Genomic DNA, 24,002 nt, shown 5'->3' with positions numbered 1-24,002 from the left:
TTCCTCAAGAGCAGCATTTCCATGGTGGTGTTTAGGCTTGCAGAAGGAGTGGGGAAAGCAGGAGCATTATTGTTATTGTTATTTCATTTTACCACATTTATAGCCAGCCTTGCTCACTAAGACTTAAGACCCAAAATATGAAAAGTAGATCTTGCTTCACTGGTGGTAATCCCTTCCATCAATAGAAGGCATTCTGCTGTATCCAAGTCAGTGAGTCACTACTGCCCCAAGGGGTAGGGAACTCTATCGTGGTAATGCCTTTCATAAGAAACAACCCAAAGAACTCTTTATCAGGGCACATACTACCCAAAACAAATTAAAATGAGAGAAGGAAAACAAAATCAGATTTTTTTCAGTTCACATACTTAAGACCTGGTTATGCTGCATTTGCTATGGGCACTGTACTGGCTTATAAGGTGCTTATTGTTTTGAATGGCCGGTTGTGTCAGAATACAGCACAGGGCATGCTCTTTGTTGTAGCTTGTGTAGTGGCTATAGAACGTTCACCCTGGCCACCAGTGTATAGAAAGGATCTACAGTCTGATGTGAAACAGGCAAGAAGCCATGTTAACAGCTGTATTTCACTCCTATTGCTGCTCTGCTTCCCAACTTTCCTTTTGTATCTGTGCCTCAGTGGACATGTTTGAGAAGCTATACTTCATTTTTAATAAGTTTAACCTGGTTCAGTGGAAACGTTTTGTCTTCATTGTTAGAAATCCTACTTGCCTCTCTACCAACACGTGGACATAGTTCTCCCTCCTAATTATTGTTACAAAACAGCTGGCTTGGCCAAAGAACCGGAAAGCATTTTTATTTATTATTTTTATAATATTTTATATTTAACAATATTTTAATAATAATAATAATTAATAAAGTAACATATCCATCAAGTTTTAGATGCTAATTTGGCATGCCTAATGGTCATGTCCCTGTATTACCTGACTGCCCATATAACTTATGTAAGGAATTGTTTGTAACATGTGATTATAAAAGATCAAATTGTGGCTAGAACTGCTGGAGAACTTTAAAAAAACCCTCTGTTTTCTAAGTGATGTAAAAGTTCAGGGCAAGTTTACTGGATCAGTTTCCTTTGGAGGCAGGATCTCTGTCAACCTCTTAGATCAAGGATCCCCAACCTTGGAATTCAGAAAAAGTATGGTAGGTGCCCCCACAAAATGGCCGCTGCAGGTGGCAGAGCCAGCCACAGAACTGCTGCCAAGGATTACCTTCAGTCACACAGTGATGTGTTGGGAGCTGCTGCCAAAGTAATAGTTTGAAAAATCTGAACAGCCAATCAGAAGCCTTGCTGGGCAAAAGTTTTACCTGGCCTCTCCCACCTTCTAAAGATGCTTGGTGGGTACCAGGAAACGATTTGGTAGGCAGTGCTAATTCCAAAGCAACATCAATAGCACTGAAATCTCAAGATTGATTTTGGCTGTGAAGACCCAACATGTTAAATCTGTATCCTTGGCCAAATTGAAGCTGCATACCTTGTTCCCTTCATCATGCTACTATAGGGAAATGGTTGTGTCATATTCCAGCTATTCCAACAGGGGTAGTCAACCTGTGGTCCTCCAGATGTCCATGGACTACAATTCCCATGAGCCCCTGCCAGCAAACGCTACCCCTGGCTTAGAATACCCAGAGCTTATTAAATGGGACCAAATTTTCACCATCAAATACCCGGCTAGACAAAGAAACTAGACCACAGACCTTTTTCTCAAAGCATAATGTAACAAAAAAGCTATAATGCTAAAACCAGTAGCTTAGGTACTGCTCAGGATGGTAGAATGACTTTATAAATGTGTGTTCAAGGTTACAGGACATCTGCTGTTTCTGTGACTGGAGAAATAAAACTGGTTCAACAGTGGACAGAAGACATATCAGTGTAGAGAAGTGTTTGCTAATGATTGTGGAGCACTTTTGTTATTTGCCGAGGAATCCTAAATATTAGTCTTTGCAGGTGTGGCCATAATAATGGTATTGGCAAGATGAAGTGAAATGTGACTTGGAATGGTATTTCTGTGCAACAGAAAAATGACACTGGTGGTGATCTGTGTAATTATGTACTGTCCAGCGCACTTGACAAAAGGCTCCTATAGTACCATCACCTTGACTGACAGGTTTGGCTATGTAATTTTTTTCTTGATAGCTACTTTTATTGTAAATGGAAATGCCTTCAAAATGGGATCTAAAATTTATAAATCAATAAAATGAGATTGCCACTGGAGCATGGTCCACATTGAGGTCAGCTGTCCACTGAGGTCAACAGAAGGTGTCTACATTGAGATCAGCAGAAGGCAAAGGACATGTTTAACCTTCAGTTATATTGGGGAAGGTCAAACTGGTGGAGCTGAAATACCTGCTTCTGTGATCCCAAGGTAAGAGCCAGAAACAAGTTTTGCCTGTTCTAAACTACCTTAGAGCTGCTTTGGTTCAATTCCTTCTTTACTTTCAGAAATTATTAAGAAACAAAGCCATTTGTATAACTTGAACTTTTAAAATGCCACCCTTCCTGCAAGGAGCTCTAAGAACTGTACCTGGTACCCTTTCCCCATTTTTGATGTCATAATCCTGGGCAATAGCTTAGGCTAAGAGTGATGGGCCCAATGGCATCCAATGAGCTTCATGGCAGCATGTACCTGACAGTGCCATCCTAAGCAGAGTTACACCTTTCTAAGACTGTTATAGTCCATGTAAGTCCACAATCCTAGTCTATTATATCATGCTGGCTGTGCATTGTCCCACCCTCGTTTCTGTTTGTTGGTCACAATAGTGCAGCAGTTCTCAACCTTCCTGCCGCCGTGACCCCCACCACTGCTGCGATGGCGGCAGCAACCCAAAGGGGGTTGTAGAGTTGCGCGCACGCTGGCAATCGTGGAAGGCCTCGGCACACACATAACCCTACGACCCCCCTTTGAGTCACCGAGGCCACCACCACAGAAGCAGATAAACCAGCGGTTCTCAACCTTCCCCTTTGGGTCACCGAGGCTGCTGCCACTGCCACCTCAGCGACCCTGCTGAAAGGGTCAATTGACCCCCCCTGGGGGTCGTGACCCCCAGGTTGAGAACCGCTGCAGTAGAGTGTGACAGGATAGCAGAGACTTTTGTTTGTAGAAATCCGGGTCGTGATTCAAGGCCAACAAAGGAGAGTTTGGCTTCAAGCAATGGGTAGTTGGTCTGTGGAACGTGCTGCCATGAAAACAGTGGCAAGGTCCACTGGCTTTAATCGGAGACTGAACAGGTTTACAGAGGATTGCCCAGTGGATGCTGGAGAGCAGTCAGTGGACGTGGGCTCTTGCCAGTGGGTTCTGCTTGTTGCTTTCCCTGTGGCCCCATTGGAAACATGCTGCTGGACCAGTTCGACCATTGCTCTAATCCAGGAAGGCTACTGGTATGTTCTTATGACCTGAACCTAGTGCTTGGCATGTCTACAGACGGTGCATTTGGAGATTGTGTCCTTTCGCCATTCAGTTTGTTCCTAGACACTTTGCTTCGATTTCCTCCTTAGGAGCTGTATTGAAAATGGCTTTCCTTTTGTTCGTTTGTATTGAAGTTATTAATTATGCTTCTCTTAAAGCACAATCAGGTCATCACATGCCAAAATTATCCTGCATTTGAACTCAAAGAAAATAACATGTCTTGAAAAAAATACACACAGAGCTATCCGTTTAAGGTCAAAATGCCTGGTGGTTGTATTTGCGTGGGAAGAATAAAGAAAGGAAAATTGAATACACACAGCCTTTCCCCCTGCTTGCTGCTGCTGACTGTGTGTACTTTGAGCTTTTTTTTTTTCATTCTGTGTTCAGACGATCAGATTTTGCAACTGGTTTGAATTATGCAAACTGAGCACACTTGCATTTTGTTTCTTCCTTTGCATAGTTTTTCCATTTTTAAACATAATTTAATCTGGGTTTTTTTATAAGTGTATGAGGACCCTGCAGCCAGCAGTAAAACTTATTATGTCGCTCTTCCGGCTTCAGAGATCTTTACAGAGGATTAGCACACAACTGAAAGCATCCTATGCAGCAAAGAGGACTAGACACTTAATTAGTTCATATTAAAAGCTGAGATTCTGAGAAAGGAAATCGACATAACACTGTGCTTTTGCTTTGAACTTATTCTGTCATAGTATAGGCACAACCTTCACCATTGCTGATGCTCTGTGTTATGGATTCGTGCTGGGTGATGCCTAGAGTTGTCATCTGATTGGTAGCCCACCATCCTCATCACAGTAAGTTACAGAAGTAATTGGCCAGAATGGGGACCCGCAGAAGCCTGTGGAATAATTGGGGTGGGGGGGAGAGGTTGGCCAGCATTTCTCAGCATTGCTGACTAGAGATGCTGTGAGAGCTACACTGAGAAATTTGAGTTCTCCTACCAGCCTTATTTAGAACCTCTTGTGGCGCAGGGTGGTAAGGCAGCAGAAATGCTGTCTGAAGCTGTCTGCCCATGAGGCTGGGAGTTCAATCCCAGCAGCCGGCTCAAGGTTGACTCAGCCTTCCATCCTTCCGAGGTCGGTAAAATGAGTACCCAACTTGCTGGGGGGTAAACGATAATGACTGGGGAAGGCACTGGCAAACCACCCCGTATTGAGTCTGCCATGAAAACACTAGAGGGCGTCACCCCAAGGGTCAGCCATGACCCGGTGCTTGCACAGGGGATACCTTTACCTTTTTTTTACCAGCCTTATTTATTTATTGAGATGGAACTATTGCTGCTGGAGTGACTCTTCCATTTATCTATGGCAGGGGTAGTCAACCTGTGGTCCTCCAGATGTTCATGGACTGCAATTCCCATGAGCCTCTGCCAACTGGCAGGGGCTCATGGGAATTGCAGTCCATGAACATCTGGAGGACCACAGGTTGACTACCCTTGATCTATGGGGAAAGTGCTCTTCCCAATAGCAAATGGAATGAAACCACCTGACAAAGTTTTGCTCTTCTCCTTTGCTGTCCTTAGGTGCTGTTCCCAAAAGGAAATGGCTGTCCACCTCAATTATCCTGCAAGGATGCAGGGAAAGTTAGGAATTGCCGAGGCTAACCCAGTCTATTTATTTCCCCTCCACAAGTTACTTGCATAATTGAAAAGGAAATGGCCTGGTGCATTTTCCCAACCCCCACCTCTTCCACGCCCAGAAAGATCCATACTAATCAGCAAGGTTTTGATGGTGGCGGATGTTTTGATTTGGAGATGTAAGGTGCTTTGAAGTACATCAAAGAGTTACTGAGATCCTGACAGCCCTCTGTTTTCTCAGGCAAGAGAGCCATAAAATGCACCAAGAGGTGAGAGAGCAGAGATGTATTTCCACAGAGAGATAACCATTTGCCGGCCTTCCAGGGAAGGCAAGATGGATAACGGTTGTAAAACATGAGTTTTATTCAACATGCAAGCCTTCGCGTGCACAACATACTTTGTCTGATGTAGTGTGCTGTGCACCTGAAAGCTTACCCCTTGAATAAAACTTAGTTGGTCTCAAAGCTTCCATGGGACTCAGACTTCGTTCTGTTGTTTCAGACCAGCATGGATACCCACTTGAATCTGTCGTAAAACATGATCTGGTTATTGAGATGTGTAGGACATGTACCCTAGGTTGATTAGGGCTCACTTCCCCACATGAGCAATTTCTTAAAACTGAATTTGGGGAGGCTTCCCACCAGCAAATTTGGGAAGGGTTAGAAGGTTGAAACATCCATTATTCAAATGCTAGAGGTCGAAATCCCTTTCTTGGAGGAGGTGAGGTCATGATGTGCATTGGTTCATTGAGGGAGGGCCACTGGAAGTAAATCTTCTGTACTGTTCAGTTCAGTTTAGCTTAGTGTTATGTTCTCCTGTTCTTTTCAGTAGATCTGTAACCCAACAGACACAATGGTATTATCCTGTTTAGTGCAGTCTATAGTGATTAAGCCTTTTCTTGTTTAAGAGAACAGAGTGTGACTCTCCTTGTGTGCCTTAGATCACTTGCACATGCCAAATACAGACATACACAAGAGAATGGATGAATCAACTGGGAACAGTGTCCTTTCTAGTTGCTCAGAGGCAGTCTTTATTAGCGTCTCCCCCAAATCACTGGTCATGGGGGAGACTGGATTTATAACTTGCAGTGATGGCATGCTTTACATGCACACAAACTCGCAGCATGTGGGTAAAAATATAAAGACCCAACAAAAACCCTTGACTGCCTGTATAAATTGATTAAATGACTTGTAGCCCATACCTAGGATTTCAGCTCTGTCACCATGCTGGACACAAACACCTGCAGTACTACATTCTGTCTGAGCCTTTAAGTCTATACCAAAGAAACAAATGTTATTGATATATTGATGATTCATCATTTGCCTTTCTCGTTGACACTCAAAGCAAATAACCAAATAATTTTTAAAAACTGATAAAGACCAGTATAATACATGCAATAAGCAATGCTATAAAACTGGATTACATCATTAGAAAAGAATGAAATAAAACCAGGATTATCTATGCAGTTAAAGAAGAGAGAAGGTGGGGGCGGGGAGGGGGTGGAAGAAAACTGTCAAAGAATTTTCACAGGCAGTTAAAACTACAGCCTCATTCCCAAGTCAAATGTTATACTTATCCAACAAATTGTGGAAGAGAAGGAGGTCCAGCCTTTGGCCTTTGATGGGCCTGGTGCCAAGAACATCTGGGGCCTGCCAGAGTATGAGAGAGACTGGCTAAGCTGAGACTCTCTTTACCAAGAGTCTGTCCACTTTGACCTCATTGACAGGAAATAAACACATTTGGAGGCATGACAGGAGCAAGCCTGTGTTACATATTTTGAAATAATTGCTTGCTGTTGCTTTCCAGTCTGGTCAGAGTTCACTGGTATGCATCTCCCAAGAACTGTTCCATCTCACCCTTAGTGGAAAAATGCATGTACTTTAAGTGCTTCCCTGAACCGGGGTCACTATTTGCATTTCAAATTAAAAAGTCACCCTTTTCCCCATCTTTTCTTGTCTTTGACAACATATATTTAAATTTTTGAAAGCCCCTCCCTGCACATGCACGCACGCGCACGCACGCACACACGCACACACTGTCCAGCATGGAGTATAGCAGTATCCAGTTACAAACACATTCCCTAGACTGTATTAAGGGGCATATCTGAGCTTTAGTCACAGAAAGTATATGATGTCCAGGATCTTAAGAACAGTCTGAATGGATTTGCAGGAATCCACAGGTTTGGGCTGGCCTACTGGGCAGCCACTGCAGCTGGCCAGTACCTGTTTCTGCCTGATAGATGCAAAGAACTGAAAGCCGAAGAAAGTCTCCATTGCTGCTTTTGGCCTGTATTGTTGGCAGGGGTTCATGGGAATTGTAGTCCATGGACATCTGGAGGGCCGCAATTTGACTACCCCTGTTCTACACAATGGAAACGGTAAATGATCAATTAATTGACTGATTGGCTGGCTCTTGCATCTTGCTTCTGCACCCACTGCTCTGAAGGGACATGTCACCTCTTCCAAGGTTCCTTGAAGCCTGAAAAATACTTCAGGGGTTCCATCACAGTCAAACAGTTGAAAAAGGCTGGCCCATATGCTTAGAAAATTCTTCTGCCTGTAGATTCCCATCCCCTGCCCACTGAGGTTTTGGGAGTACTGTCTTTGTCTGAGTACTGTCTTTGTCAGAGTTTAGATCGGTGTAAGGCGCAGGGCCTTTTCTGCAGGGACATTGTTACTGTGGAGAATGTTTCCCAAGGACACCCACCAAGCCAGCACTCAGTAAAACATTTTAACATAAAAGCAAGCATAGCTGTTTTGATGTCATAAATGTTGGGGGAAATAAACTAGTGATTCCCTGGTTCTGTTACTGTTGTACTTAAAGCATGGTTCTAAACTAGGTACGGCTGAAACACCACACGGCTCCAGAACCCCCCTCCCTCCCCAAATGCAACAACTTCTGTGTAGCAGGAAGTCCTTCATGCCAGTTCTGTAGACTTGGGACGTGGGCACAAGGATCCAGTGATTTCTAATGTAGTTGCTGCATGGTTGCGGAAGTCCTGTCAGACTTGGGGCATAGCAGCCTCAACACAGCCGCTCCGTCTTCTGTGCTGCTCCATGCCGTCAGATGGAAAAAGAAAAGAAAACGGAAGTCTCCATTGCTACTGCCCAGTAGATGCAGATCTTCAGGTGGTACAATTGAGGTGGAACATCTCAACCTCTTTCCTTTATTTCCTTATCCACAAACTTCAGAACTAGCTGCATGAATCCAGAATTAGCTGCATGAATCCTGTACAAATGCTGATTAATTGCTTTGGTTTGAAAAATCAGGATCGCTGCTGGAACCTATTGGTTCCCTTTGTGATAGTGAAAACGTGAGATAGAGAGTGGATGATTCAAAAGGTGTTCCTTTAGAGCAGGGGTAGTCAACCTGTGATCCTCCAGATGTTCATGCACTACAATTCCCATGAGCCCCTGCCAGCAAATGCTGGCAGGAGCTCATGGGAATTGTAGTACATGAACATCTGGAGGATCACAGGTTAACTACCCCTAGAGGACAGATTGTGGAAGTTCTGCTCTTCCTGCACCTCACATTCTACTGCAAAGCCCGTCGTTTTCTGGGCTCCATCACCAACGGATTGACCCAGTAGGAATATTCAATTCTTACTAGAAGACAAGTTTTCCATTGTAATAGAGAAGGTGGCTGAAAATTTCGCCACAGTTCTGCAAGACAGAACTCGCCCCTTCAAGAAATAACTTTTATCTTATATTCCTTTAGGATGATGTCTGCATAATGACTTTCCCTCTAGTTAATTTCATTAGCAACTATTAATTTGTATATTACATGTGCTATAACTGTTTAATTTAATTTAATTCATATTCTAACTTTATCTTGTTAGATCCATGTTCTATTTTTAACTTTTTGTTATTAGTATCACAGAAATCTGTTTATTCCAAGTAGTCTGAATATATCTGATCATTATTATGTACTTGGATCATTGTTACTATGCCATTAAAGGTATTTGAAATTTGAATTTGACTAAAACAGCCTTTCTGGACTTTTTTACCATTGAGAGCCCACTGAAACATTCTTCAGGCTTCAAAAAACCCCCAGAATGGGTGCAATCGTGCCGAGAAGCATACCTGTGTACACGCCCACCCAGGACCCCTTCTCTTCCCACCCCCTCCAGGCCCATCATTAGGTGTTTTGGGAGGGGGTGGCAGTTTGACATGACAATTTTAAAAAATGTTAAAAATTAATTAACTCCCACCCATTCGGGAAACACTTCCAGGGACATTAAGAAATCCTAGGTTTTCATGAAACCCTGGTTTGGAAAGCCTGAACTAAACAGATACAGGAAGCAAGAATATATATGAAACTGAAGGTGTACAGGGGTTTATTCTACCAGCCAGTTTTAGTAAATTATTCCTAATTTAAATTGTTTTGCTTGCTGGTTAGTGTTCAGAAGAGTTCAAGTGACTTCCTTATAGCCAGGGACAACTTATGAAGGGTTTGAGAGAACAGGAGGACTAGTTTCAGCCCCCAACTCATTGAACTGGCCTTTCTCTTTGTTTGAGAACATGCCCACTCACGCGGCATGCACAGTGGCATATATATTCTGCATGGGACACCTCTCCCTCTTCTCTCACACATCTTTAGTCAACCTTTAGTCTAAGCATCCACTAAGATACAGTGAATTTTTCTAAATTTGCCTGACAAAATGGTATGCATTTTGTAATCACAATCGTCATGTTTTAAACTTTCTCTCTGTGCTATGTGATTTTTAATCTGGTTCCCAATCTAGGTTCCAGGTTGTTGTTGTTATTATTGTTTTTTGAAAGATAGGATTATAAATGTTTTAAATACATACAATAATATAAAACTCCATGTGGCAGGTGGTGAAAGCCATAATTTTTCCATGCTATTTGCCAGTATCCTATGAGCTTACTTTTATCACTTTTTATTATTTGTTGAGGGAACACTTTTAGGTTCTCTTACCTACTTTCCCAAGTGTTTAATTTCTGTTCAGAGAATTCCTTGGAGAGTTAATTACTCTATTCTTTTACCGTGACCTTGACTGTATTTCATATCTGAAGGAAATGGCATTTGGGTTTTCTAATTTAGAAGTACAAAAGAGGTTGAAAGAGACAGGACTAGTACCTGAATCACATTGTGAAAGAGCCACTGGTGTTAAATTATAGGCTGTGGAAGCTGGAACTTAAGATAACATTATTGGACTTTCGCATTAAATATGATTAATGGGGCAAAAAGGAATATTATTTGGGTCACCTCATGTATATATTTATTTTCACAGGAAGGATTTCACAACAGTGCTACAAAATATAAATTGTTAGGTTTCTTTAAAAAAAAAAGCTCGTAAATTATTTTTTGATTTTCCTGTAGTTGGATGTTTTCCTCATCTCTGAAGATCCACTGAGACAGAGATGGACGAGTTCTATCACATTTCCTCCAGTCTTGGGATAATGCTTTATTATGGAAGTGATTAGAAGAGGAAAAGAAAAGTTACTTACAGAAATGATGGTCACTGAGCGGCCCAAAACTCACAAGCAAAACAAATTATCTAAAAAATTATTGAATCCATCTACTTCTGGAACCATTTTGAATGAGGCTGCGAAGCTGTAACAACAAGATGTACAACTGAATGTTTCTTCTATATCTCCCCCCATTGCTGCCAGATGTCCCCATAGCAGGAATATATGTATCGCCATGTCCTCCTCCCCATGATCAGGGGCCTCTACGTTTCATAGACATTAACATTTTGAAGTCTGCATGAAAACACAACATTGTGTCATGCACCAATGGCATTCTTCTCCTCATGGTGCCTTTTCCCACCCTTTTCTTGTGGTGGTTCCAGTCCTCTGGAATGGCCTGCCTGAGTCTAGAGGTTGCCCTTGTCTGCTACATTTAAGCATGTAAAACAGTTTTAATCCAGAATACATTCTGTAGGCTTTCTCAACCAGGATTTTGTAAAACCCTCGAGTTTCTTGACGGCCCTGGAAGGATTTCCCGAATGGGTGGGAGTTAATTAATATTTAATATATATTTTAATTTGTAAAGCATTATTGATGATATGGCCATATATTGTCATGTCAACCTGCCCCCCCCCAGTAGCCAATGAAAGGCCTGGAAGGGTGGGAAGGGGAGGAGCCCTGGGTGGGTGTGTACACAGCTGTGCTTCCCGACCATATTCTGCTTGATCATACCACTTCTAAGGTTTTTTGAAGCCTAAAGAATGTTTCAGGGGTTTCTCAATGGTAAGCTGCTGTAGAAGGTAAACTGGTTCAACAGATATGACGGTTCCTTCCAACTCTGTGTATTTTTAATTCTATGTTCATTTTTTAATTCTGCAGGCTTTGTAATTTGTAATTCATCCATTTTAAATCTGTGAACAATCAATATACAAAAGAGTGATATCAATAGATAAAAATAGGATCACAAATGAATTTGATGAATCTGTGAATGTTTTAATCTTGTTAATTGAACTGTAGCATTGTGTGTACTGCATTGTTACCCACTGGGAGTCTATGAAGATGGGCAGGATAGAAACATTTTAAATAAACACGCATCACTGGATGCCAGGAGAGGAGTGGGAAGTTTACCACAAAATGTCCCCACTGTGATCATTGTTACATTTTCTTTACCAGGTCCTGTAGAAGGATTTCCACTTCAAGTAAGGTATACATCAGTGTTCACAGTGATAATGCTGTTCCTCCAGCCTAAAAGGATGGGATCTCCACCTTACTTCAATATCTCGCTCCATGCTATCCATGGTAAACACATCTTCTTCAGTATGCATATGTATTTTTTGTTGTTGTGCTTTTGAAAACTTATCACATTTTATGCCTTCAGATGGAAGAAGAATTTAACAGGCTCACATTTCATGCAGCGGATTGTGCGGGGTTGTCCTAACTATGTTTCATTTAAATATTTTTAAGCCTTCTGTTTTCTTTCTAAGAGCAATAATCCATGACCCTTTCCCCCATTTTATCCTCATAGCAACCCTGTAGTACAGGGGTAGTCAAACTGCAGTCCTCCAGATGTCCATGGACTACAATTCCCATTAGCCCCTGCCAGCATTCACTTTCGCTGGCAGGGGCTCATGGGAATTGTAGTCCATGGACATCTGGAGGGCCACAGTTTGACTACCCCTGCTGTAGTAGGTTGAGTTAAACAAGAGCAATAGGCCAAAGGTTATATAGTGAGCTTATTTGTAGAGTGGGGATTTGAACCCACAGTCAGTGCATTCAAAAGGACCACAGCGACACACTGGCTGTTGATAACGAAGCCTTTAATAAAAGTTGGATGTATTGTTTATTTTTTATTTATCATTACCTTTTTTATAATGCCCTCCCTTACGGCTCAGGGCGGTTCACAGCATAGATTGGTATACATGTTCCAGTATGAAACAGTATACCATGTTCAGAAGATCAGACTTAGTAAACTGTATCAATATCATTAAACATTTAATCATTAACCCTTAAAAATATGACCATAACCCTACATAACACTGAACATTTAACTACTAACCATTTAATGTTTGACTGTAACCGGACAGATTGGTCAAGCTGAAAACTGCCCCATGATGTATTCGGATACCTTGATAGGAGGAGAGTTCTGGAGGGCCCAGTGAATGTTATCAGGTCATCAGCCCCTGCCAAAGAATTGGTGGAAGAGTTCTGTTTTGCAGGCCCTGCGGATTTGTGCTAGTTCTGGCAGGGGCCAGATCTCCTCTTAACAGTGCTAAAGGAATTTCTTATTTAAATGGAACCCCCTTAATGAAATTTGGACTTATGGTAACAGTGCTAAAGGAAATTTATGTTTAAATGGAACTGTCGTTTTGCCCATAAGGTACTGACAAAAATACAAATATGTAGTCTCCAGTAGATTTTCATGTACAATATTCTGTGATATGTAGTTGCTGAGTGTCACTCTACAGAAGGATTCTTCTTAGAAGATGAGTTCTACAATTTAGGTCAAATACCATTTATATACGCACATTATTTCATTCTTATTTCCTTCGTCCTTAATAACAATAATATGCACCATGGGTTACATTACACTGAAAACAAATCGCATGGCCATGCCTGTTCCCTAGGGTTGGGTGCTTTGGCGTCCAAAGTGGCTGTTTTGCTCTGTACCTGTGTTTGTGTGCCCACTGGTGCGCCTGCACTCCCCCGTGCCATGGAGCTGGCTGCTTCGGGTGCAAACATCTGCTTTGGACACCAAAGTGCCCACTACTTTTCCCTACTTCTGTAGACATGCAATATCATCCAATGTTGTCTAATGTTATGGTATTTCTACCATTTTTCATGGCTAACCCAAAGGAGGAGTTTGAAATATTTGTAGTGAAATGCAAAACTGCGTTGCACATTGCAGGTTTAAACAGTCTAATGAGATAACACAAGGAATGTTATAACGAGGAAAATGGAGATATAACAGGAGACAGGAAAATCCTTCTGTGTGTCCTAAGCAGAGTTGTGCCTTTTGAGATCCATTGACGTCGGTGAGCTTGGAAGGGTGTAACTGTGCTTAGGACTGCACTGCTAGTCAGGTGAAATATAGTTAGTTATAAATGGAATCAAACTGCTTGTGATAATTTCGCAAGCTAGAACTGTACAAAAATGACAAGGATAGGAGTGGGGTGGGGGTGAGATAGCCAGTGAATCGCTCAGCAGGAAAATGGAAAGACTTAGACAAGCTGTTTTCTGCTCCTACATAGGGCAGGGGAAGGGGGGGAACTGCTGTATTCTTGAAAAGATGAGAGCAGCATTTCCCAACACCGCTGCATCACCAGCTGCAATAGGGAAGCTCCTGCTTAAAAGGTTTATAATCTCCTGAATGAACCAATGTATATATGTATTTTGAAAAAGGAGAAAAATAGGATGGCCATTTGGATATTTTCTCCTCTTTAAATTAGGTGTTCTCATTATTCACTTTTGGAAACTATTTCCTGTCAGAAGCAGTCTGCATTATTTAAAGCGATTAAAAATGCATAGCAGATGTACAGGACTGAATTTAATAGAAGACTGGCCTTTCTCTGTGGCCTCCTTACTCCACAATCTGATTCTTTTTTTTTTTTTTGGCCTGATTTTACATGGTGATGCACACTGAACATTCCTTATTCTCATATTTTATTCCAGCTCAAAAGCATGAAGTATTCAAGCATAACATACACATAGTCGCATCATTAAAACAAACAAAGTCCAACAACGTGGCAAGCTTTTAGCAGAGAATCGTTACGTTTATTTGTAGCGTTCCTGTTTTATGTAAACTGCCCTGAGTCTTTGGGGAGGGTGGTACCTAAATATAAAAATAAATACTAAATAAGTACTTCAAAGCTTTATGCGGGAGCTGTCCATAAAGACACCTGTGGAACAGCCATAAAGACTGAATATTAAGTGTTTCAGGTTTGTCCACAGAAGCACATAGCCTACACATGTTTTTGTAGCTAGGCCGCCAGAACAGACCTAGGTTAGCCGTTTGGGGATCGTGAAAGAAAGAAGGAGCTGCTCTGCTAAATGGCAAGAACTTTCCCAGGATAATTTTTTCTCAGCACAGGTCACTGGGTGGCTGGTTACATGCCTGCAGTCTGTTCCCATTTGGTAGGGATTCCAGCCATACAATTCCCAGAATGAATAAAAATTAGAGATGTAGTGAAATAATGTTACAAGCCAGGGATGGACAAGTTCTAAATTTGGGGGGGTGGGGGTGGAATTTCCGCACCTGTTAAATGTAGTGAAATGCTTACCTTATATAGTCCTTATATTCCGGGCCCTCCATATGACGTCGCCAACATCCAGTGTCTGGGCAGTAACCGGCTTGCTACATCTTCCATTTTAAAGCACTAGTTGGGGAATCGCATAAAGAGGATTCCCCAACCTATTTAGCACTAGATAAGGGAGAGCAACCAGCAGGCAACCAGCAGAGAGAAGGTATGGATGCTCAAATGTGCTAAAGATACCTGCCTCGTCCTGCCCTCACACCTGCCTCGCTCTCCCTTGTTCCCTGGGACAAGAATGTCTTTTTAAAAATGGCTAAATTAATGAGGCAACAAACAGGTGGATAAGTATGCAGGTGATGCCAGAAATAATTTCCCCCCAAAGTTGTAACACAAAACATGCCTCTCTAAAGTCTCCCCCTCCCAAAAAAAATCAGGAACAAGATTAATTTTAGAAGTATCAAAACTCGTGATTCTATAAGGGGGGGCGTTCAAAAAACACTATGCATCTATTATTAGATACATAGATGCATCTATGATTAGATGCATAGACGTTTAAACCGAGAAGTGCGAATTTTTTAAAAATTAGCGGGCATCGTGGGACTTTTAGAACATGGAGAAAGGGGATTGGTTGTCTGGATTGATTGACAGGTGGAAGAGAGTCATGTATAAAGCACGTCGTTCTCTTCCACCATTTCCAGCAACGGTTGTGGAGGGTGAGAAGCGCAAAAAGGTGGCAGACAAGAGCAAGACTGCAAAAAGTTGAGGAGGAGCTGGGAGGTGCGATATGATTTAGCGCTATGCCATTCAGCTAGCCTAACACTATTTTTAACGATGTGCGGAAATGCCCTTGGTTTGGGAAGTGCATTTTGAATTGTGGACTTTTCTAAAAGGTGTCCAGTAGTAAAGCACCCTTTAGCATTGGCAACTTCAGGACCTGAGGATGAATTCCAAGAACTCACAAAAAGAGAAGTATGTTAAGAACAGGAGCTCCAGGTATTTTACGTACCTCTAGCAATAATTGAATCTAGTTTGTTGATATAGTTCAGCCATCTTCTTAAAACTGGGGGCAGATTTATGCTTTTCACAAGGTTACTTCATGTATACATGAATCTGGATATTTAGGGTGATAGATGTGGACCGGAACCAGTGATTTGCCCAGAAATGAGTGCTCTTGAAATACAAAGATGATGGAATTAGCTTCCCTAAATGGCATCTAAAGTTAAGGGATTAGATGCAACCTATAGTATCTCAGCTGGTCATTTATATGCATTACTGAAAGAGGAATGATATATTAATATCCCTAAAACAACACATTCTTATCATGCTACTGTCAGGATTGTAGAATCTCTGTCATAAATTAGCCTGAGTTCCTCCATGTCAGTTATATTACTAGATGGGGCCCGGCGCCTGCTAGTCCCGGCCTTGTAGTTTGTAAGCAATAAAATAGAATAGTGATGTTATGTTAACCTTATCTTGTTATGGGCGGAAAGGGTTGTTTGTCACCTCTTTCAAGGATGGGAGTTTGGAATCCTGTTTTGCTTTCACATATGTCTTTTCTCACTCACCTCCCCCCCTTGGGAACTGTCAAGTTTTGGGCGGGAGAAATGTATTGATAAGCTGAGGCAAATCTGGCTTCTAGTCAGATTTGACTTTTCAGTCCATTGCGTGTAGTGCTAATCAATAAAACTATTTTTCTTTTGAATAAGTTTTGTTGTGAGTTTCCTGTGCGCTTGACATCAAGTCAAATCTCACAACTCCTTTCACCTGCAAAATGCAGGGCGAGGGACATACTTTTTCTGAACCGGGAGAGGGCCTGGATTGGGACCTCTCCCAGGCCGAAGGTACTGGTGCGGGGCCGCCCAGCTCGGCCATGATGCGGGCTGTCTCGGGGGCAACCCCGGGGCCCGAGGAATTTTTGGAACGTCACATCACCCAGCGCAGGCGATTGTCAAAATACGACCGCCCTACTGGGGATGAACGGTGGCCGGAGCACCTGGGACTGCCTAGCTACGCGCTGGAGCCTGTGGGTGAGACACAGGACTTGCAGTACAAGCTGGACAGGGTGACTAACTGGCTGCAGGACCTCTCGGGTCGGCTGGATCCGGAGGAGAGACGCCGAACACAACGCCTGCTTAAGGACGTGCTCGGTGGGGCTGCACACGATACCAGTGCGCGGAGAGAGAGCGGCGGGTTTGCACTGCAGGAACACGGCATGGCGGCCGCGCAAGCAACGACGGAGGCGGCCGAGGCGCTGGCCAGAGCCCGGGCTCAGCTAGAAATCGAAGCAGAGGCGGAAGCACGCGCAAGAGCGCAGAGGGAGAGAGAAGACGAAGGTGAGGAACGAGAGGACGAAGGCGGCGCCGGCGGCGACGGTGCTGGTGGAGACGGCGCGGACGGAGGCGAGGACGCAGCAGCGGCGGCAGCGGCACGGGCAGCGGCGGACGTCGCGGGAGCCGAGGCGGCGGCAGCAGCGGCGGCGCGTGAGGCAGCGCGAGCGGCCGCGCGGGCGGCAGCAGCGGCGCAGGCAGCGGAACGAGCGAGAGCGGCGGCTGGGAGAGGGCGAGGCATTGGCCGGGGTGCAAGACCCCCGGCCCCGGCCCCAGCACCGGCGGACTGGGGCCCAGGGCGCCTACCTGCCCACCTCCGTGGAGTAGAAATGCGGAACACCTATAAGTTCAAGGCAAAGTTTTCTGGGGACCCCTCCGACTTCCCCACGTTCCTGGTGCACCTCCAAGCCTACATGATGGACATGGGGTTCACTTTCCAAGACGACGCCGAACGAGTGCGTTTCGTGGGGCAAGCCCTGGAGGGCAAAGCCGCCAAATGGTTCGTGGATTTGTACCGTTACCACCCCCAAGCTACCCGCGACTACAACCATTTCATGAGGGCCCTGCGCCAGATGTACGTGGAACCGTTTGAACGGGAGACTGCGGAGAAGAAACTCCGGGCTCACCGGCAAGGAAAATTGTCAGTGGTTGAGTACGCCAGGGAATTTAAGGAGTTGGCTTCCTCTGTGCCGGACTGGACGGAGCCCCAACGTGTTCTGGCGTTTGTGGGGGGCCTCAATCCCACTCTGGCTGACAAGTGCCTCCTCCTGGAAGACCCACTCACTGTCGAAGGGTGGGTCCAGCTGGCCGGAGAAATGGAAAACCGCTTGGAGCGGGCCTCAATGGTGCAAGCACTGGCCGGGAAAACCATGGCGAAGACTTCCACCCCGGTGAAGACCAAGCCCCGAACCAAATTGGAACCGGCGGAGCGCACTCGGCGCATGGAGAAAGGGCTGTGCTTGGGATGTGGCCAAGCCGGGCACTTCCTCGCACACTGCCCAACGAAAGCGGCATCAACCCCGAAAGCTGCGAGCGGCGCCCCATCGAAAGCCCCGCCTGCCAAGAAAACCACCACGAAGAAAAGCGCCAAATCCCTCCTGGTACCAGTGGCTGCCGTACCGGCGGTGGACGACTCGGAGGAGGGAAGCGGGCTGGAGGACGAGGATCAAGCTGAGGAGCAGTCGGGAAACGAGGACGGTCTGCTGTAAAGGCGCCCCGCCAGCAGGCCGCCAACAGGGGCAAACGCGTGGTGAGTGATTCCCCCTTGCTACTCCTACCGGCCAACCTTTCTAACCCCAGGTCGGGAAAGACGGTGGGAATCCGCTGTATCGTGGACTCGGGGTGCACCCAATCCCTAGTGAGCCCGGCACTGGCCGAGACTTTGGGGGTGGGGAAGGTGGCACTGAAGGAACCCTTGCCAATCACCCAGTTAGATGGGAAATGCGCTCCCGGAGGGGAAGCTACGGCAAAAACTCGCCCCATGGACTTGGACATAGAAAAACATTGGGAGCAAATCCAACCTTTGGTGGCCCCTCACTCTGCCTTCCCTTGCGTGTTGGGGTTGGATTGGCTGAGGGAACACGATCCCCTTGTGAAGTGGAAGGAAGGGACTGTGGAATTTACCTCCGCCGCCTGCGAGCAGCACACGCGGCAGCAGGGTCCTGCGGGATCCGGGGTGGTGGCTGCTTTGGGAGTAGGGGTGGACGCGCTCCCTCCTGAATATCGGGACTTTGGTGATGTGTTCGCGGAGGTGGAGTGCAACCAGCTCCCCCCCCCACCGCAAAACTGACTGTGCCATCGAATTAAAGAAAGGAGAGCCTCTCCCCAAAGCCAAACTTTATTCCATGAGCCCGCGGGAGATGGCAGAGCTTAGAGAATTTCTGGATAAAAACCTAGCAAGGGGTTTTATTAGACCCGCCACATCTTCCTTGGCAGCCCCGGTCCTTTTCGTAAAAAAGAAGGACGGTTCGCTGCGGTTGTGTACCGACTACCGCGGGTTGAACGCGGTCTCCACCTGCAACGCCTACCCGCTTCCCCTGATAAAAGACTTATTGGGCCACTTGGGGAAGGCGCGCGTGTTCACGAAACTGGACTTGAGGGAAGCCTATTACCGAGTTCGAATCAAGAAGGGGCATGAATATTTAACGGCTTTTAATACGCCCCTGGGGCAGTTTGAATACACCGTAATGCCGTTCGGCCTCGCCGGCGCTCCGGGCGTGTTCATGAATATGATTAATGAAATTATGCATGATTTATTGTACCAAGGGGTGTTGGTTTACATTGATGATATTCTTGTGTATTCAGAGAATGTTGAGAGTCATGCTAAGCTGGTCCGCGAAGTGCTCCGCCGCTTGCGGAAGCACCACTTGTTTGCTAAACTGTCAAAATGTGAGTTCCACCGCGATGCAGTGGAGTTTTTGGGGTTCCGGGTCTCCCAGGCGGGGATCGAGATGGACCCTGGCAAAGTGCGTGATTTGCTGGGGTGGGAACCTCCCCGCACTAGGAGGCAATTACAAAGTTTCCTAGGATTCGCCAATTTTTACAGGACCTTCATTCCCAACTTTGCCAAGGTTGCGCTGCCCCTCACTGACTTGTTAAAAACCAAAGGGGGGAAGACAGCTAGCCGACCTGGGGCGCCTCTCCCTTGGACTCCCTCCTGTCAGGAGGCATTTGACAAGCTAAAACTGTTATTTACGTCTGAACCTGTGTTGGCCCATGCCGACCCCTCTAAGCAATTTACAGTACAAGTAGATTCTTCGGACGTAGCAATGGGGGCCGTGATCCTCCAAGAGGGGGGGGACGGGAAATTGCACCCCCTGGCCTATTTATCAAAAAAATTTTCAGCTGCGGAAAGAAATTGGGCAATTTGGGAAAAAGAGGCGGCTGCAGTGAAATTGGCCCTTTCCACTTGGCGGCATTGGCTGGAGGGGTCAGCGATCCCGTTTGTCGTCTGGACAGATCATAAAAACCTTCAGGCACTCAAGCAGCCCCGCTCGCTTTCGGCCAAGCAAATGAGATGGGCGGAGTTTTTTGCTCGTTTCAACTTCTCCCTAAAGCATCTTCCTGGCAAACTGAATTTTTTGGCGGATGCACTATCGCGCCTGCCTCAGTACAATGGCAAACGAGACCCATTGGTAGATACCGTCTTTACCCCCGCCCAACTGGGGATGGCCGCTGTGACGCGCAGCCACACAAAGACTGATACGCCCATCCCAGGGGGCTGGGTCCAAAAGGAGTTGTCAACTGACCCAGAGTTTTGCTCCCTCCGCCCTGATCTGTCTGAGAAGGGGGGGCTCTTTTTCAAAGGCGAAAGACTCTTTGTGCCTGCCGTGGCCCGGGGAAAAGTTTTGAAACTTTGCCACGATGCAAAAACCGCTGGACATTTTGGTTTTGTGAAAACTCTGCACCTGGTCAGGAGACAGTATTGGTGGCCATCCTTACGTAAAGATGTGGAGAAATATGTGCAGGGGTGCCCCATTTGTATTGCCTCGAAACCAATTGGGGGCAAGAAAAAGGGACTTTTGCAACCACAGCCCACCCCCTCACGTCCATGGACTGATGTGACTATGGACTTTATTACAGACCTTCCCCCCAGCCAAGGGAACACTGTCATATGGGTAGTAGTGGATGCTTTTTCCAAACAGGCTCATTTCATCCCCTGCACGGGCGTGCCCTCAGCACCAAAACTGGCCTCTCTATTTATTAAACACGTGGTACGTCTGCACGGGATCCCGACACGTGTTTTGACGGATCGGGGCCCCCAGTTCGTTTCCAAGTTCTGGAGGGAGCTTCTTAAACTATTAGGTGTGGAGCAAGCCCTCACCTCAGGCTATCACCCGGAGTCAAATGGCCAGACCGAAAGAGTAAACCAAATCCTGGAACAGTATTTACGCTGTTTCATCAATCACCAGCAGGATGACTGGGTTTCCTTGCTGCCACTTGCTGAGTTCGCCTATAACAATGGAGTCCACTCCTCAACTGGGGTATCGCCTTTCAAGGTGGTGTACGGAACTGATTTAATGTCAGCCCCCACCTGGGGACTTAGCTCCACGGAGGTTCCTGACATAAACAAATGGGCAGCATCCATCAGTATCGGCTGGCCAGAGATCGTTGCTAGCCTCAAAGAAGCCAAACATGCCTATAAGGCTCAAGCTGATAAAAAGAGGGTACCTGCTCCTGATTGGAAAGTGGGTGACCTAGCCTACCTGTCTACTAAGAACCTAAGGTGTCAGCAGAAGTCCAAGAAACTTGGCCCAAAGTATGTGGGGCCATTTAAAGTGGTGAAACTGATAAATAATGTGACTGTGGAGCTAGCTTTGCCAAAAACTTATAGGAATGTGCATCCGGTTTTTCATTCCAGCCTGCTGCGAAGAGCTCCAGCCCCGGACGAGTGGCACCCTCCTCCATCTATGCCTGTTCCAATTTACATCGATAAGGACACCCACTATGAAGTCAACCAAATCTTAGACTCTCGATTGCATAAGGGTCGCCTTCAATATTTGGTCGATTGGAAGGATTTCCCCTCTGGGGATAAAGAGTGGGTTGAGGCTGGGAATGTGAAGGCACCCCGCCTTCTCCGGGCTTTCCATCGAGCATTCCCTGATTGTCCTCGCCCGGTTGATGCCGGCTAGGTGGGGGAGTGAAGTTAGTTTTAATGCGGAGGGATGTCAGGATTGTAGAATCTCTGTCATAAATTAGCCTGAGTTCCTCCATGTCAGTTATATTACTAGATGGGGCCCGGCGCCTGCTAGTCCCGGCCTTGTAGTTTGTAAGCAATAAAATAGAATAGTGATGTTATGTTAACCTTATCTTGTTATGGGCGGAAAGGGTTGTTTGTCACCTCTTTCAAGGATGGGAGTTTGGAATCCTGTTTTGCTTTCACATATGTCTTTTCTCACTCACCTCCCCCCCTTGGGAACTGTCAAGTTTTGGGCGGGAGAAATGTATTGATAAGCTGAGGCAAATCTGGCTTCTAGTCAGATTTGACTTTTCAGTCCATTGCGTGTAGTGCTAATCAATAAAACTATTTTTCTTTTGAATAAGTTTTGTTGTGAGTTTCCTGTGCGCTTGACAGCTACCTTTATAAAATTCTTAAATATAAAGCAACAACATTTATCCATTACTTTATATTACTTTTTTTTTTGCCCAAATCCTTGTAACAAATAACCAAGGGCTGGTTCCTATGTAGGTCTTTAAAAATCTATATAAGTGAGCCAACCATTTTAGGGTTCTGCAAGCCTGGTGCTCATGAGGAGATTTTCCTGCAGAAGAAATCTAATTTGACAAAAAAAAACACCTCAGAGCATTAAGAGCAACACTACAAAAAAACCCCCCAAAAAACGAAATAGAGTTTGGGCTGCAGTATTGTTGTAGCAACAGCTGTCACTTCCAGAAAAAGGAGCTGAGAAGGAGGGAAGCAAAGCTAAAGTGGTGGGGGGGTGCAGAAAGCAAAGCTGGAGTCAGAGGGGAGAACAAGTTAGGTCAGTAGGGCTTGATGCAATTATAATAGCTATGGACACCTTTTTAATTATGTCTTTTTTGTTTGTTTGTAATCTTATTACCTGTTTGACATCATAACTTCCTCATGTAAAAATGTATACAAACATCCCTCTTATCCTTTGTATACATCATAACTTGTGTATCTTTTTATCCTAAGGGGTTTGTTCTATATTGTTTTGTACATGTGCACTCGCCTTTTTGTGTTTGTTTTAATTCGAGACTTAAATGTTTTCTGCCACAACGGACATTCTCTTTTAAAATAATAATTTCCTTATGTTGATGCAGCAGTCAAAACGAGGAAGACCTAACCTATTAATTTTGCTCACACTTCCAGGAGGTGATGAACTGCAAAAAAAGCATAAGAAATCAGTGCGTGTCTGTATAATTAACATAGAGATACTGAGTCGTTAGACCAGAGATACTGTTGTGTAGCTGCAACCCTGTGCTACAAAACCATTTGTAATAAAATTTCATATTTTCCCATTAAATCGAAGTCCCCAGCTATCTCACCCTGTTAATGGTAGGAAAATGGGAAGCACATCCTTTCATAACGTTCTTTCCTCAGGCAAAGTGCACATTTTCTAGGATGTTTTCTGGGGTCTTTGCTGCATGCTCATTCTTCCTGGGAAATCGCATTGAGCACAGCTGAAGCCACTCAGGTGTCCACTTTTGTCTCCAGAAATAGTATTGGGAATGTCCTAGGAATTCCTTCTGTGGTTTTTATTTAAATCTGTATCCCCGATTAATGGCAGTCATTTACTTCTCCTCTCTAAATTAGAAAGTCCATGGCACTATTCTAGGCAGGGTTCTGGATGGTGCTTCACATCCATGTGAGATGTCTCCTCAGCTTTGGACTAACGGTCCAAAAGTGTGAGCGTGAAGTCCAGATGAGGACCTTGTGGCCTGCTCATTATCCCCTTGTGACTTGGGATTTGGTCTGGTCATTAGTCTACACATGCAGTAGGGTTCTGGAATGAGCACTTTTTGCACATGTTCTCCTCCTTGTGAACCATCTAGTATAGATAGGAAGACTCTGCTAATGGCACCCAGCCACCAATTTTTCATAGTAGAGGGACTGTCCAAGTGGAGGCTATTCACATAGACTGGTAAACACAAGTTCACCTTAGAAATTACAGATGCGATAAGGCTGGCTGAGTGAACCAAGATGATTCTGGGAAAGAGGCAAAGAAACTGCATCATGATGTTTCTGTAATAGTTTTAATTGTAGAGAACTGGGTGGATCCATGCAGCCTTTTTTAATGCACAGTGTGGTCCTGTAACAAGATGCATCAACGTAAAAATAATTTTCTGTAACTTTAAGGAATAAGACAGTATATGCAGCAGCTTTAAGCCTTTGTTATCTGAAAACAGATGGCTAATAGTTTTTATCCGGCATCTGCTGCTAGCCCTAGTAAGCTTATACAGGGTGGCGTATGTTGTAGTGACTTCATTGTAGCAGTGTTGCTTGGAGTTGAAAT

General features: G+C 44.9%; 1 protein-coding gene across 4 annotated transcripts in view; it reads left to right on the top strand.

Annotated features, from left to right (window-relative positions):
* LOC143820582 (uncharacterized) overlaps positions 1-24,002 on the top strand; it is a 104,366-nt gene that overhangs the window by 36,468 nt on the left and 43,896 nt on the right. For 2 of the 4 annotated variants that reach the window (XM_077303575.1, XM_077303574.1), the window contains exon 3: positions 11,622-11,747. The exons of 1 other annotated variant lie outside the window; for it this stretch is intronic. In XM_077303575.1, the coding sequence (XP_077159690.1) occupies positions 11,622-11,747 (126 nt within the window). Of the gene's footprint in view, positions 1-11,621; positions 11,961-24,002 lie in introns of those variants that run through there. One more of the 4 variants, XR_013225412.1, reaches the window with a different exon arrangement.

This window comes from Paroedura picta, chromosome 11 (genome assembly GCF_049243985.1).
Source record: "Paroedura picta isolate Pp20150507F chromosome 11, Ppicta_v3.0, whole genome shotgun sequence".
Lineage (NCBI taxonomy): Eukaryota > Metazoa > Chordata > Lepidosauria > Squamata > Gekkonidae > Paroedura > Paroedura picta.
Note: the sequence above shows the minus strand (reverse complement) of the source record. Positions and strands in the feature narration are given on the sequence as shown.